This window comes from Channa argus, chromosome 7, assembly GCF_033026475.1.
Source record: "Channa argus isolate prfri chromosome 7, Channa argus male v1.0, whole genome shotgun sequence".
NCBI classification, from domain to species: Eukaryota; Metazoa; Chordata; class Actinopteri; order Anabantiformes; family Channidae; genus Channa; species Channa argus.
The window spans coordinates 23,205,281-23,221,259 of record NC_090203.1 but is presented as its reverse complement, the minus strand read 5'-3'; the positions used below and the strand labels follow the sequence as shown (position 1 = coordinate 23,221,259).

The window sequence follows — 15,979 nt, the reverse complement described above, 5'->3', positions numbered from 1 at the left end:
GAGAGAGAAAGAGAGAGGGAGAGAGAGAGAGAGAGAGAGAGAGAGGGGTGGGTGGGGGGTGGGGGGAGAGTGGGATAGAGCGGGAGGGAGTGGGAGGGAGTGGGAGGGAGTGGGGCTCGAGGGAGAAGGTGGCAGTGAGAGGAACTCCCCTTCATATTTGACAACGTGTACACAACATGCAGCCGCTGGAAACAGTAGCCAGAAGTCCAGAGCTCCCTCCATGACAAACAATTCTGCCTTTCTGCCTTTTTATTAATCCACATAACCAAGCTCCTCCTGACAGCCAATAAACCACGCTGTTTCACCCCTGCCTTTACTTCCTCTTTATTTCTGTTGAATGTGATCATCAGCGTTATAATATAAACCTGTTCGATGCAAAGTTTAAAGAGGGGAAGCTAAACGCTCGCTCCACGAACTGCATTCACCGCAGCAAAGTCCTGCGATGTTTTACTGAGCTTTAGAAAAACGTTGCTGCTGTGTCACAGTCTGAGGTTGGACTTCAGTCAGATTTGTGCAGCCTAATTTTCTTTTTTAACAAAAAGTCTCTTGAGGACACACAAATGTCACACAGTGGCAGAAAAATACCAAGAAAAGAAATTTAATGGTGGCTTACATGATTCCAAGACTCAGCGATCACATGCACTGTCCTGAAAGCACATGTTGCTGAGTCGCACTGATCAACTGAACATTTTCTTCATAATTACAACCCTCAAGTTAACCATGGAAACACCTGATTCATCCAGCTGGGGACATTGATTGCTCATTGTCTTTGGGATTTTTATTCAGCTGGACTGTGTTGTGCTTCCTGACTTCAAACATGTTTTTCACAGTCATATTTGTGTGGACCACTGGGATGTCTCTTCTAGGAATCCTCCCCACTTCACAAATAGGGGCCTTTTGGAAACCTTTCTTTTACAGGAAGTAATGAATAACCAGTAACTGCACTCACATGCTCCTTTCTCCTTCATTCCCATTTGTAAACCTGTAATAGCAGTAGCTCAGACATCATTGCAAAGTCAGTGTCCACAGTGGGTTTGGCTGATCTGGTCTGTAAGATTAACACTCCCCAGTGAAGGATTGAGAGTTTGATTAGTGTGTTGGTGTATTTTCTCCGGTACGATTCCAACAAAGTCATTACTTCAAACGAAAGATGAACTTAAGAGAATCTTCTGGGATGTTGCATTTAGAGTTTTAAGCGTTGTCAGTGGCAATTATATTGAGGAGCAGTGAGTGTGATCTCCATCCAGACCATCCTAATAGCAAAGATTCCCTCCTATGTTCATTTTTCTCTCCACTTGCTTTTGATTTAGAGCAAACCTAATGTGCTCTTTGATTTATTTTATTTCTTTGTTAAGCGAATGTCAGCACTTCTGCCATATGTTGGGCAGTGATGACCTAATGCTCAGAGAAGCCAGAGGCTGGTTATTCCAAGATTGAATCTGGCTGAGACAAGTTGGGCTTCATCAAAGCCACTGGTTCCCTTGGTAAAAGGTTGCAATGACAATCCATATTTATTTCTATGTCTTTTTTTTACTAACTATAATTTCACTCCATTAGCAGTGTGCTTGGGATCATTGTCATGCTGAATGGTACAAATGTTTCCAATCAAACACAGGAGGAAGGGCACACTCTCTGTACAGCCTTCATGATCCTAACAATTTGGAGCAAATCACCAACACCACTGGCAGAAATGCAGCCCCGAACCATCACAGACCCTCCCCCATGTTTTACTGAGGTTACAAGCACCTATTCTTCCACCTATATGCAACTCTTATTCTCACATACAGTCGACCGACGGATCAAAACATTTTTTCACTGACCTTCATGTCAGTCTGTGTGAACATTTGCACGTCAGTGTTTTCGCCCTCGTTTCTTGGTTGCAATCGTTCCTCAAAGACCAATCCTGACCAAGCTTCTTCAGACTATGAACGTTTACTTCAGTTTAGCATCCAGATGAAGCTGCTATATGCTGGAGAAGTCCTTCTGGATTTCTTCTAATCTTCCAAAGAAGAAACTTTGACAAACTTTTCATCAGATTTTGACAGTTTCTCTGTATTTCTGCTCCGATTTTTCAGGTCAAAAATAAATATTTGTCACTATAGAAGCTTTTCTTGTTACATTTTCGTTCAAGTTTTGTTTCGCTACTAAAACAACACTTCTAATGGTGGCTCAAGACTTTTGCAGTGACAGTGATCATGGCATCCCTGAAAGAGGAGGCCTTTCAGGTAAACTCCCTTGAGTAAATGAAATTTATGTTGCAATTGACTAGCAATGAAAACTCTGAAGTGACACACAGAGGATAGAATTTTACATGTCTACATTAATTGTCCCAAAAATCTCTTCAGACATTCATGTCCAAGATCCGTTGCAGCGACTTTGGTGATCCCTTAACTTTTTTCTCTTGTGCCATCGTCAGGTCAGAATTTTGAACACTTTAGTTTTAGACCAATTACCTGCAAAACTAACCCTTCCATCAGCCTCCGTCATACTTCAATTTTAGTGCCAATTAGTGAAATTCATTTTGACAACAAAAACTGGGAAAGAATTGTTCTGTTAATGACCTGTTTTTCCATGATGAAGTAGAGACAGTGACAAAACTGACTTTATAAATTAATGACTGTGACTCCACGACATGTTGCAGATGGAAAAAGTGGCGAATAAACATCTAGTGAATTTATTTACTTATTTCTTAATCCCGGATATTAAGTTGCACAAGGAGCCTGTATTTTTTAGCTATTATTTAACCAAAACCAAAACCAAAACCCTTCTTCTTTTCACTTGATGGTTGCACAACCTCTTCCTGTACGGCTGAATGTTCCTAGTTACTCTACACACCAGCAGAGATGAAAACATCAAGCATAGATGCTACAATAAAATGAAAAATGTTGGGAATGGACTAAATCTAATGTATGACACAGTTCTCCAACCTTAAAACATTAAAAGTTAATAGCAGTAACATCACATCAACAAGCCTCATCATATTTAGTGGGACGTAAAATTGTCCATTAAAGTCTTTATTACTGCTCAATCATAATGGTAAAGCAGCATACAGAAATGTAATCGAGTCCTAAATAAGAGACTTGCAAAATTCATTTGAAGTAGCAAAACCAGCAGTTGTTTGTTTAGTATTCAATTGCTGCATAGTGTTTTTCATAAGGATCCTTATAAACCTAATTACAGTAGTTAAATCTGATGGTTTACAGATCTATATTTTCATTTATAGCAGCTCATTGTCTTGCATGGGTCCTTGAAACAGAAAGTAAAAGCACCCTCTCAATGCTGGCCTTGTGTTAAAACGATGGCTGTCACTCTTGTACAAATGTCGATAATACAGAACATGAGGGGCTCTAGACAGTGAAATATTTCTTTTGAAACAAAACACTGGACCGTTATCCAAATGAGTGAAATCTTCTGCTTTAGCAATTCAAGAAATGTTCTTTTGCCCTCAGCTTGATCAAGCCAAGTTTGTGTAACTACGATCAATCCAAGCCAGTCCACTAAAGCCAGTAGCAGAAAAAGTTGAAAGGTTTTTATGCTGCATGTTGGAGATTTTTCAGGTTTTATTATATTTGCCTTACTGGTACTAGGCCTATTACAGGTTTGTTAGTCCCTACTCTACTAATGGGAAATGTAAATGACCAGTGGGTGTTAATTGGGGTTATACTTACAGTGTGCAGACGGTGGATGGCTTTGAAGGACTGTGAAGTGAGTTAAGTCTGCATAATGAGGATAATGACCGGGATCCTGTGATGTTTAATCTAAAAGAAAAAGGCCTTAAAATCTCCATAACAATCTCAAAGTCACAAAGTTGTCCGTAAAGGGAATGTGCATGGGAATGCACTCCGGTAACCTTTATGCCAGATTAGAATCTGTTTAAAACAGATGTGACGTAGCCAAATCATGGGGGAGGCTTCCTGCCAGTGCCATGTAGGAACCCTTCTTTAGCATTTCGGATTCCTGATGTTTTAAGTCAAGTCAAGTATGTACAATCTGGACAGGTCTTCAGTTCTCCTCAGGGCAGACACACTTAGACAACCGTTTACACATTCACTTCTTTGGACTGTGGGAGGAAACTGGAGAACCTAGAGACTGGTTTAAACTAACTGAAGACTAAGTTAAACCTAATTTTTTTTAAACTAGGGCCTCCAAAAATGCCGTTTCTGTTATGATGACCTCTGGCCTCACCGGTAGAGTATGAATGCCGATCAGTTCTCAGCATTTTATTTGCGTGGAGTGAAACTGTTGTACCTTTCATAGTGCTGTTTGTTTTCCTGCTGTGTGTGGAGGCAGAGAGAACGGGGCTACAGCAGCAACAGAAAAGAGGAAAACAGAGGATCAGTGAACTGAAAAAAACATTTTTCTTTCATATTTTAAACACTATAGATAAATGGTTGGCGTCCCATACTTTGAGTAAAAGATGTGAGTAGACTGCCTGTTAAACTACTGGGCTTTTCAACACCAATCTTGGCCATGGGTTCACTTTTTTTATGAAAATAAATTGTGAAAATAAACAACTATAATCTAATTGCGTGGCATTAATCTGAGATGTTTTAAAGCCACCAACCAAGTTTCTACTAATATGTGAGTTTTATTATTCATAATTTGGATTTAATGAGTTCAGGTATGTCTTGAAATTGTGTTAATTTAAATTTCAATATATGTTTGAAGACTTCAAGTCATGACAAGCAGACTAATGACCTGTTCAGGATGTACCCGGCCTCTCTGAACCCTGAACAGGATAAAGGAGTTAAAGATAATCAGTGAATTAATGGACCACAGCATTCATAAATAAGTTTGCATCTGTGTGTAATTACTTGAAAAGAAGAATTGTGTTTTCCTAATACTAAGTAATAATGGCTCTTTTATATCCACATGAGGAATGGGCTCTTTCACAGATGCAGCCACGTTATATTGCCATGTTTTTAAAGTAGCTCAGAACGGACAAGCCAAAATTCTGGCTCTAGAGACAGAAACGTCTTATTTTAACTTACACAAAACGTTTTGACACATAGTTTTACATAGTAAATGAGTGAACTAAATTCAATTTCTTCACAGTGAGGGTTTTTAGATGGTTGCCATATGCAGCCTCATTATTACTTGCAAGTAAATCTTACACACCGCACCTCTTTAAAATAAGAAGCCTATTATATTAGAAAATGGACAGCCATAAGAAAAGCTCATACAAATATCTGTACGCTTTCCTTAGTACAGAAATATTAGACTGAAACAAAATCCGTAACTTGTTGATGTTAATAATCAAATGATGTTCTACTGTATAACATATGCTAACAATGCTAAAAAAGAGCATGGATTAGTGTGAATGTCAAGAATAAACGATCCAAAACATTTTTGATTTTGGATATTTAAAATATTCTAATGGCCACATTCTGATAAAAAATATTGTAATTCTAAAGTGTGTGCCCTCAGGGCAGCCACAGGATGTCTCACCTAGGGCTCCAGAATCGCCGGAAACAGCTTCGCAGGGAGATTACTAATAACTGTGCAGCCCGAAGGCAAAAAAAGCCCAACGCCGAAGGAAATAAAGGAAAGCAAACAAAACAAAGTTTGGAACATTTTATTCATAAATCACTGTTTGGTGCAGCACAAAGTGCCATGAAACCTTTAAGATTCTAAAGCTTCATATCAGTAAACAATCCCTCTGTACTGCTGAACGCAACCAGTTCAAAACAAATGATAAAGCAGAGAGGCAGAGTCTAGGCGACCTGGAGGGTGTTTCTTTTAAAGAGATGCTGAAAGCCTGACAGACTCATCTTGATCCTGTTGAGCATCACTGTCTATGTGCTGCTGACTACCTAACACTTCAGATCTGCACACATAATACTGCCTCAAATTCTGTGAAGTATATTGAGTGTGTGACATTTTGAATCACTGTGACAGCACTGCACCTGCCTCACCCACGGCTCTGGGAAGATTGGCTTCCCTTTTTTAACCAATGGCTGAAATAGCTGAGTACCTTAGTAACTGTAGGCAAATTGGAAACAGATCAAAAGTACAAACTCACAGAGTCCAATCATGAAAAACAATAAAGGTTTTTTTTTACCTAGTGCTTTTTTCTTGCAGTTTCCTTCTTGAAGAAATAGGACTGCGTGTGCTTGACTCTGTACTGATCCCAAAGTAAAGAACAGAGATGCAGAACTACAAATTGATGCCATCTCTAAACAATATTCAACCATGTAGCTATTTTCTGCCCCTTAACTGAAGCTGGGCTGCAGCAGGTCATTTTAGGATTGTTCTAGAGGTACGTTTCATTTTTAGTTTGAAGATTTGACAAAACACTGCTCAAAGTTGATGTTACATAGAAGATATCACTTAACAGCAAATACTTTTAGTAGAAAATGTAGCTGAAACCTGTTACATTTTCTATTATTGTACTACAAAACTAAGGCGTGTTTATCCATATTTATTTCTTTCCCAAACCTTTACAATGGATGGGATAAGGAGAAAACTGGGATGTTTTGACGAGAGACCTGACAATTGTTGAGGATCTTACAAAGCCTTAATGAAGTTCTCCATGAGACTCCCCATCTGTAGGGCTCAAAAATGTTAAAGTTTCTTTCGACTTTTCTGCATCTCCCACAATGATTGCATTAGGAAAATGTGACTTTGTATGGTGAGAGTTCATTATGTTTGTGCACTTTATCTGTAGACATGGTGAAGAGCTCAAATTGTACATCCAATGTGTTTTAAATGGTGAATAAAATGTACATGCAGTATGTGTTTTGAATGTGAAGAGCTCATGATGATGCAGTTTCCATTCATTTGGACTAAGTGCATGTGCATGTGTAGTATACTCCACACATGCACTTAGCCACTTTTCAAGAAGATGGTGAAGTATGAGTCATTTGACCATATCAATTTTTTCACGTCTTTGTAGACTGGTGCCTATTATTTTCCCTTCTCTCTCAAATTGTTGGCTGGTATTGTTGACACAGTCTGATCACGTCCTGCATTGACATTCTCAGTTATCTCAGGAAGAGTTGCTCTTCTCTTTCTTTCCTTACATATTACTGAGATTAATATCTGAAGTTCAGGAGTAGAACAACATGCCAAACACTCCCTTCCGGTCTATAAATACTGCCTTGAGCATTGTTGTTTTTTTCATACCCCGAAGGTCAACGGCTTTCGGCTTGTCACTTCAGGGGTCGCCACGTGGGACTTTATGCCAAGGTTGCCCTTGGTTGGCTGGACGGGGCCACACCTGGTGGGGTGGGATTTGATCCCGGGGCCTTCTGTATACCAACCCCATGCTCTACTCATTGTGCCACCAGGCCCCCTTTTATCCTGAATAAACTCTTTCCTCAGATCAGATTTCAGTGTGTGATCCCTGCTCATGAGACACTAATGCATGTGTCTAGCTTCAATTAATAAAAAACTAAAAATACAGATGGGTTACCTGCCTGATGACATCATACTAGAGGAACACTGACTATAGAGTATAAAATTGGTATGAAACAAGGTTTTGTTTTAAAGCTACTAATTCGAAACTAATTTGCTTGCTGCAAATTGGTCTCTATTGTTCCATATCATTAATAATGTTTCCAGCAATGACCTAAAAGATGCAAATAAGCTTTGTAATTTGAAATGATTACGACAATCAGTTTAAAATTCTTGGTGCACTCATTATTATGATTATTGTGTATTTTACAGTACACATGCTGTACTCATTTGATCCATTGTAAATATGACAGAAGACACATTTAACTTGATTGCTTCAGTTCTGTGCTTCAGTTGTTCAAAGTGCAGGAATCAAACTGTCCCAGCCATGTCCCTCACAGTCACATCAAAGTAATTGGATCTGTCCTCAGGTTGCAGTTAATCTGTCAGTATAGTATAGTATAGTAGTCAGCTATACTGGTGGCTCTTGCAGGGCTCATGTAAGTATTCGGTGCACTTGGAGCATAATAATAATTATTATTATGGTTCATATTGATACAAGTGAGAGAGGCAAAGTTGCTGCACTGAGACTGCAAGAGGCTCGTCCTTAGCTGGAGGACTTAGTTTCTGTGTTGCTTATTGTAAAATATACAGGCAGGTGACAAATTATAGGAAAACTCAGAAAGTCTACTGATAACATGTTGTGTCTGACTAAGGTGTTGGGCCACAGTGTGCTGCTAAGAACCGCTTCGGTGATCCTGGGCACGGATTCTAAAAGCCTCAGGAACTCCACTGGAGGGACTAAACACCGTTCTTTCGAAACATATTCCTCATTTCTTGTGCCGTATGGAGCGGGGCTCTGTGTAAGAGCGCATTGCCATCAGAATGGCAACGTTACATCACAGGATAAAGATGTACCGAGTGGCAGTGACCGTTCCCGTGACCTGACAGTTTACCAGCGTCTGGCAAAGATTGCGGTAAATTGTTTAAAACATGAAGTGTGCTTTGTAAAGATTTTTACACGCTATGTGCAAAAGGTACCACAAAAGTAGCTGCGTATTATTTGTGCCATTCTTAGCACATCCTTTCAAAGAGTGTCTGTGTGTCTCGTTGGATTCCACATGATTGCAAAGAAGCTTTAATGTAGTCTGAAAATGGGCATTTCAAAGAAGAAAATCTAACCCCACAACAACAGTAAGGCACCTACATATCAAAAAGTGTCCAGTCAAAATACTTTGTACATTAGACCCAAACTTAATGAAGGTTTACTGGGTTGCTGCATTTTAATGAGCATTCTTTTTAATTGTAGACACAACATGTTACATGAAATCATAGGTTTTGTCTGTGCGACCCCGAAGGCAATGTCAACCTCAACCTCAATGAGCTTTGATCTGAAATGCACTGTACCTCCCCAGCACCCTCAGAGATGAACAAATTGAGTTGCTGACCATCTCCAGAGACCATTCCTCTCTGGGGATGAGATGGACGTGGTTGCTCTGCAACAGCTGGGGCTTTTGAAAGCTGTGCTCAACTCATGTGTAGACATGCACCACAAATCAGCTATTACACATTGATGAGATTAAGGTAAACTTCTACTGTCTAAACCTGTTGCTCCAGTGTTATGCTGCTTGCAGGTCTCCCCCCAGAACAGTCTCTTTCCATGATAAATACAATAAAAAGGCATGTGTCTATTTTTTAAATGTTTATTTTTTTACGTGCTAACTCACATTTACTCGTATTACTTAAATTGAGTAAAATTGAGTACACGTGCTCTTAAAATGTGCAGCATGATGATAGAATTATTTCCATTATTTCCATTTTCCAATACAAGCCAATGAAAGTCACGTGGCAGATGCTGTTATCCAAAGCTACTCACATGTTACAATACCACACAACAGAAGCATCCTGGGATTCAGTGTCCTCAGTGTGTAATGGTGGAGCCTGTGATGGAACCACCGACCCTGTGGTTGGCAGACAACCCCCCCTATTCACAGAAGAAATACATTATGTTTATTGTGCCTCAGCATCCTATGGACAGAGATTCGTCAGCATTGTTTCTCCTTGTACCCATCTGTTAAAGTTTCCTTTAATTATTCAACACCTCCCACAGAAAACTGTGTAAGATGTGTTTGTAGGGTTCATAATGTAAGTACAATATGTGTTATGAATGTGAAGAGCTCATGATGATGCTTTTTTCATTACGTTGCTTCACAAACTCCCATAGGCGTTCAGCTCGGCTGAGATCTTGCTGACTGCAAAGAACATAGCATAGATCATCTTCATACTCATCAAACTATTTAATGACTCCTGATGCTCTTTTGATGGGGGGTACTGTCATCCTGGAAGAGACCACTGACATCAGGATAGAAATGTTTCATTATAGTATAAAGGTGATCACTTACAGTACAACAAATGTGGATTGATTTGCAGACCCTTCCATCTAGGTGAACCCAAGTGGAACCAAACCGTGTCAGTGAATTTTACCCACAGTGTAACAGAGGCTCTCTTGGTGTACACCACACATGCACTTACCCACTTTTGGAGAAGAAGAGGGTGAAGGATGAGTCATTTGACAGGTGTCTATTATTTCGCCTCTCAACAAAATTGTTGACTGACTGTTATTGCTGACACAGTCTGATCATATCCTACATTGACATTCTTAGTCAGGAACAGTGGCTCTTGTGTTTTTCCCTACATATCATTTTAATGCACGAGCATCAGACATCAGACATACACCACCAAACACATTTTTCAACCCCTATTAAAATACCATCAAGTTTAGCTGTTCATACCCCCAATAATTAACCTTGGTTTATTGTCACATAGATCTTTTCTGTACCTGCTGGGCCGGATCTACATTTGTATACCTGCTACAGGGCATGATCAGATGTCAACTGCTCTATTGTAATATGTATCAAATCTCCTGTGTGAAAGAATCTGTATTAGCTTATACTTTTCACTCATTAATACAGATGATTCCGTTAATTTGTCACTTATCTAAATATTAGTTTGTAATTAGCAGCTTTGACTAACTATCTGTGTTTCTAATCCCAAGGCCAGAGAACGGAGAGTCTAACTACAAGACTTTCGGGAGAGCACCGCCTGGTGGTGGCATTTAGGTAATGCAAGGCATTACCTGAATGTGTGTGTGTGTGTGTGTGTGTGTGTGTGTGTGTGTGTGTGTGTGTGTGTGTGTGTGATAAAAAATGTAATGATGCCTAAAGTCAGTAATATTCAGTTGAATTCTGTTGACATGAAAAACAGACCCAAACCCCTTGACCATTATTATGTTTTGTGAACCAACAACCTCAGGTCCAATGGAGAGAGACTGTGAAGGTCGACGAACAATTCGGCCAATCACGTCTCACTCCAAAACGTTGGCCATGCGCAAGGCACTCTGGGAGATGGATTTCTTTATGTGCTTGTACTGTATCACTTAGATGCGAGCTTTGAATTGGTATAGCACGTGGTCTTAAACGATAACGTTTCACAAACCCGCGAGAACCTAAATAACAGAGAGGATTTCATATTGAGAAACGGCTACAATCAGATGAACGGCAACTACATTTCCCATCGATCCCCGCGCGCAGTTGGTTTACATGCTGCTCTCCACGCACTCCTGGTTATGCAGCGATAAATGTGGTTCCTTGGATGACACATGTGCATGGCCCTCAGGAATGAAGAATACCATTTTGTCAACCCGTAACTTCTAGTGTAAGTTCTCTTACTTTTCTTTTCTGTTAAATCTGTTAGTTTAACTTCTAAAGTGACGCCTTGTTTTCCCAACTGTCCTCTGTTAGCGGTGCAGCTAGCTAACAGCTAACTCGGCAGACGTCCACAGCCAAAGTTAGCAGCACTTCAGTCTGGTCTTTAGCAAACCCGCCAGTCTGTGTTCAGGAATCTCTGCTGTAATGAGATTAAAGCTCACTTCATGTCCCAGCAACATGGCAACTAAAACATCTTCTGTCCTCCAGTCAACAGTAGCATCTGTAACGTTAGCATTTAAACCCAGCTTGTGCTTCTCATGTTTTCCATACAGCCGAGTCAAAGACCTTCTCTCTCTCTCTCAAAGTCTCAAACTCTGAAGGTATTTTCCGTGTTCCGCATAAACTCCTCTAAGGAGTCGGAGTCAAAATGATCTGGTTTAGACTTTACATTTAGTCCGTTTCTCGTGGATGACGTCGTCATTCAAAGTAGGAAAACGTTGTTTTAAGCATATTTAAAAGTTGTTGTCATACTCTACAGCCAACATCTTCATCACATCATTTTATTCTTGATGATCATTAAAATATGTTGGTTTATAATAGGTTATGACTACGTGACCTAATAACCCGTTGTTCTGCCACCAGCTGCCGTCTGATGACATTCCTGGCAACTGTTCACCAACAAAAAGTTAAAAATATCCAGTCATTGTGTAAGTGGTGGGATATCACAATTCAGAAAAATAAAGCAATGTCTCATTTTTAATGTCTCCACATTTACCCCTATTATAGTGATGAGAGTAACACGCAGGCACCAGTTTTCCGAATATTCTCGGAACTTAATTTTCACTTGTTCCCAGCTTGTCTCCGTGCATCTTCTTGATCCGAGTACATGCACAGATCATACAAATGATTCACTGTCAGATCAGTGGACGTGCGATGAAGATTTCTGGGGTCTTTGCTTCAACAACTGGCCAAGCTTGAAAAACCACAGGAGAAGCAGGAATAACTCAGTTTCTCTTGCTTTTGCCTTGTTTATTGAAGTTTTCTTCAGCAACAAATGAAGGCCACCAACATTAATCCCACGCGTTTAACATAAGCTTAAAAGAAATTCTGAATTTGTGTCCACTCCATGCAAATGCACGTGCACGTGGCTGGTTAGCACACCGTGATAAATTCTCAATAAAACACTCTCTTTCCAAGTTCAACCTCCATAGTATAGTCCGACTTTGGCCTGATCTTTGAACATTTGTGTCGCATCTTTAATTTCTTCATAGCCATTCTGTTGCCCCCCCACTCACACCAATATATATCTGTCTTTTCTCTCTCGTCTTGCATCACTAATATGGTAAACCTGTAAATCGTGGTGTCTAGTATCGTCATTTGGCAAGTTCTCAAGTGTACTTGAAGAACCAACATAGAACCACCATATGTAGGATTAATTACAATATCCAACATTACTCATTTGACCCTAGAACTGTTAAGCTACATACATGTGTTGGTTGGAGTCATGTTGTTTACGTTTTCTACAGAGTGGTTTTATTTTGAAGAAAAATGAAATTACTTACATTTTTTCATCCTTTTTCAAACAGCTGTGCAGTAGTTTGGCTAGCAGCTATGTTCACCAGAGGTAAGAACTCACCTTACTGCTGCCTTTATTCTTGTACTGTAACACAAATTATATTGGACCTAAAGTTGATCGAACCTGTGTGGTTAGTAGATTAGGCTCAAGGCTAATGCATGAAGGAATTTAGGGTCCTATCAGTATATTGGTATCTAAAGTTATCCTAGATAATACAGAGAGTCATGGCAGATGCTATTTACATTTTGTAATAGTTGCACAGATATGCAGCTAGTGTTTGAAAAGTTGAATATACATTTAAATTCAGACCCCCTTGAATAAGGCTAGATGATGATTAGATGGCCTCTGTCCTGTGCCTGGTTTGATTACATGATAATGGAAATGACAGTTACAAAGCTACAACAGAATGTAGATATTAAATAGGTCACTGCCTATTTTGGGAGTTTATACAGTGTCTCTTTTTTTATCTCCCCCTATAGTTGGGCAGTTGACTGTGCACAAGAGGGGGATGATAATGCATGGCATCCTAGCCCCTAGGACACTGTGCCAGATGGTAACAGTGCGCCCATTGCTAGTGGGCATCACCATCCCACCTAAGCCACCAGTGGCATTTTGTTGCTGTGCCCTCCGTCTGTCAACTCCACCACCGTTTACAGGCCAGCACTGCCTCTCAACATCCGCCTCCACCAGGGCGGCATTTCAGCCACAACAACCGCCTAAAGAGAATCTGCAGGGCAGCTCTGCAGCCCCAGCACAGGATGAGCAGAAAGAGGAAGCGGGACCTGTTATTGCAGAAGTGGACCCTCTGCAGGATAAGTCCATCGGCCTGTTTCAAAGGTTTAAAAGGACCTTTAAACAGTATGGGAAGGTGATGATTCCTCTTCACCTGGTGACGTCCACCGTCTGGTTTGGATCGTTTTATTATGCTGCTATGAAGTAAGTTGATGCGTGTTCCCACGTTATGGCTTTGCATTTTGATTTTTCAAGGGTTGGGTTTTAAAGTGATTCATCGTTTGCTGTACAACTCAAAGTAAATCAAAACAACTACACCTATAAATTTTGGTTTGAAAACTGCCTGTTTATTATGATTCGTCTTTATGATCTAGTCCACTGACTTTCTTGGTTGCTTTATTCCATTAGTGAGCGATTGTGTGTGTGTGTGTGTGTGTGTGTGTGTGTGTTGTGCAGCTACTTTAATTCTCTCTTCTCTTTACGTTTGGCTTCCCCTCAGAGGTGTGAATGTAGTACCATTCCTGGAGATGATTGGTTTACCAGAATCACTAGTTGGCCTTCTGAAAGACTCCTCAAGTGGCTACGCCCTGACTGCATATGCCATGTACAAGGTAATTTCATCAAGCATTTTCAGGGCTGGTAATGTTTACGAACATTTTGATTTGTTTTATTCATTCATCTGCGTTAAGAATTTTTTAAGGTGAACGCCAGTGTTTCTTTTGCTTTACACAGCATATTTTAATTTGTTCTTTTAAAGATTGCAACACCTGCCAGGTATACAGTTACCCTGGGTGGCACTTCGTTGTCTGTTCAGTATCTCCGCAAACACGGATACTTGTCCACACCGCCTCCAGTCAAGGACTACTTTCAGGACAAAATGGAGGAGACCAAGGAGAGAATCACCGAAAAGATGGAAGAGACAAAGGAGAGATTTTCGGAGAAAATGGAGGAAACAAAAGGACGCATCTCTGGGAAAATGGAAGAGACTAAAGACAAGCTATCTGAGAAACTGCAGGAAACCAAGGACAGAGTTTCAGAGGGGAAATCGTTTTTTAGAAAGAAAAATGTTTAGTGGATTAGTGGCACTTATTTAGATTTTGAGGTGCCAATTAACAGCACTTCCGACGCGGCTTGGAAACCTACGTCATTGCACTATCTTTGTCCTGAAAAATCACCTCACTCATCATTGTAATCACCTGTTGTCTGTAAATTCAGTAGTCTAGACGACAGACTCCTGGCAGTGCTACTTTCAGGTTCAATCAGCTCTTAATTGGATTTTCACAGCTCAGGTGATCTGGACATTAACTGTTGGTTGGCTGGAAGATGATTATTTAAACAGCAGCCATGTTGTAAATTCTCATACGCGGTGGGGGGGTGGGTTTCTGTTTAAGTCTGTATGCCAGAGACTGACGCTAACACTTAACTGTTAGAAAAATAAAACTTGAAGCCCATGGTCACCTGTGTGTACTAGTCCTTCAGAGCCTTTCTGAAGGCTGTGTATCAACGTGTCTTCGGATAAATAAAGGTTTTCTAATGTGTTTTTATCTGATAACCAAAGCTAATATGTTGAGTATGAACAAAATTGGAAAATTGCTTTGAAGGCTGCTGTAAAGGCAGAACTAATCATAGAAACTCAGTTTACATGTGATGAGTTGTTAGTTATACACATGTACTTCCAGTGGACAAAGAAGAAGTAAATCAGCTTGTCCTTAAAATGGGACTGTAAATTTTGATGCAGGAAATAGAAGTTTCCTCACATTCAATAAATCAATAAAATTATTGATCAACTCTACACATGCTTATGTTTTTAATGTGTCTCTACTGTATCCAATATGGTAATATGTGGTCTATAACACAACAAGTGAACTCAACCATCCCACCACTGGCTCAGTTGTGTTGTATGTACAGTTACATGCCCCAGACAAAACACAAAGTGGATCAATGGAAGTCCACCGCTGAATATTTGAGTAGGCTATTTGAATCCAGTCGGTTAGTATTTTTAACGGGTAACAGCATTTTCCTAACACACAATTCTTTGTAGATACAAAAAACAGGAAATGTAGTTAAATGTATTTTAAATGCACCGTCTTTACTTATATTTGAGTCAACCTACGTAATCAACTGCTTTACGTTCATAGATTTAAAATACGACCTGCTCCTCGGGCTTTAAGAATCCATGTTCAGCTACATTGTTGGATATTTGTTCGGCAGATCGCAGTTATGCACCTAATGACTCCAATCTATACACCACTGACTGAAGCTTCTGTATGGTTTGACACATTTCAATAGGATTTCAGGTGGATCCTGGAATCAAACCACCAGCCCTGTGGATCGTGGACCACCGCTACCAGCTGAGCTACACAAAAACCCCGAAAACAAAGTCTTATCTACATTGGGTGATGGTGTACTGTCCAAAGTAATGAACAAGTCTTCATTCGATCCACGGCCGCTCACACAAACACCTGGTTCCTCTCCCGTTGGGATTGAGCTCTGGGCCAGAGAACAGAGTGGTGATGCGACTCCTGAAATCATTAGACAATCTGTGTACTTCAGGTGTGAGTCACTAGCT

The 15,979-nt window shown here is 40.2% G+C and overlaps 1 protein-coding gene across 1 annotated transcript; it reads left to right on the top strand.

Annotated features, from left to right (window-relative positions):
* Positions 1-10,860: 10,860 nt before the first annotated feature.
* LOC137130873 (uncharacterized protein C18orf19 homolog A-like) lies at positions 10,861-15,202 on the top strand. Its single transcript, XM_067511513.1, has 5 exons — positions 10,861-11,109; positions 12,689-12,726; positions 13,158-13,614; positions 13,910-14,021; positions 14,168-15,202. The coding sequence occupies exons 2-5, from the start codon at positions 12,714-12,716 to the stop codon at positions 14,480-14,482; spliced, it is 897 nt and encodes a 298-aa protein (XP_067367614.1). The 5' UTR covers positions 10,861-11,109; positions 12,689-12,713; the 3' UTR covers positions 14,483-15,202.
* The last annotated feature ends 777 nt before the right edge of the window (positions 15,203-15,979 follow it).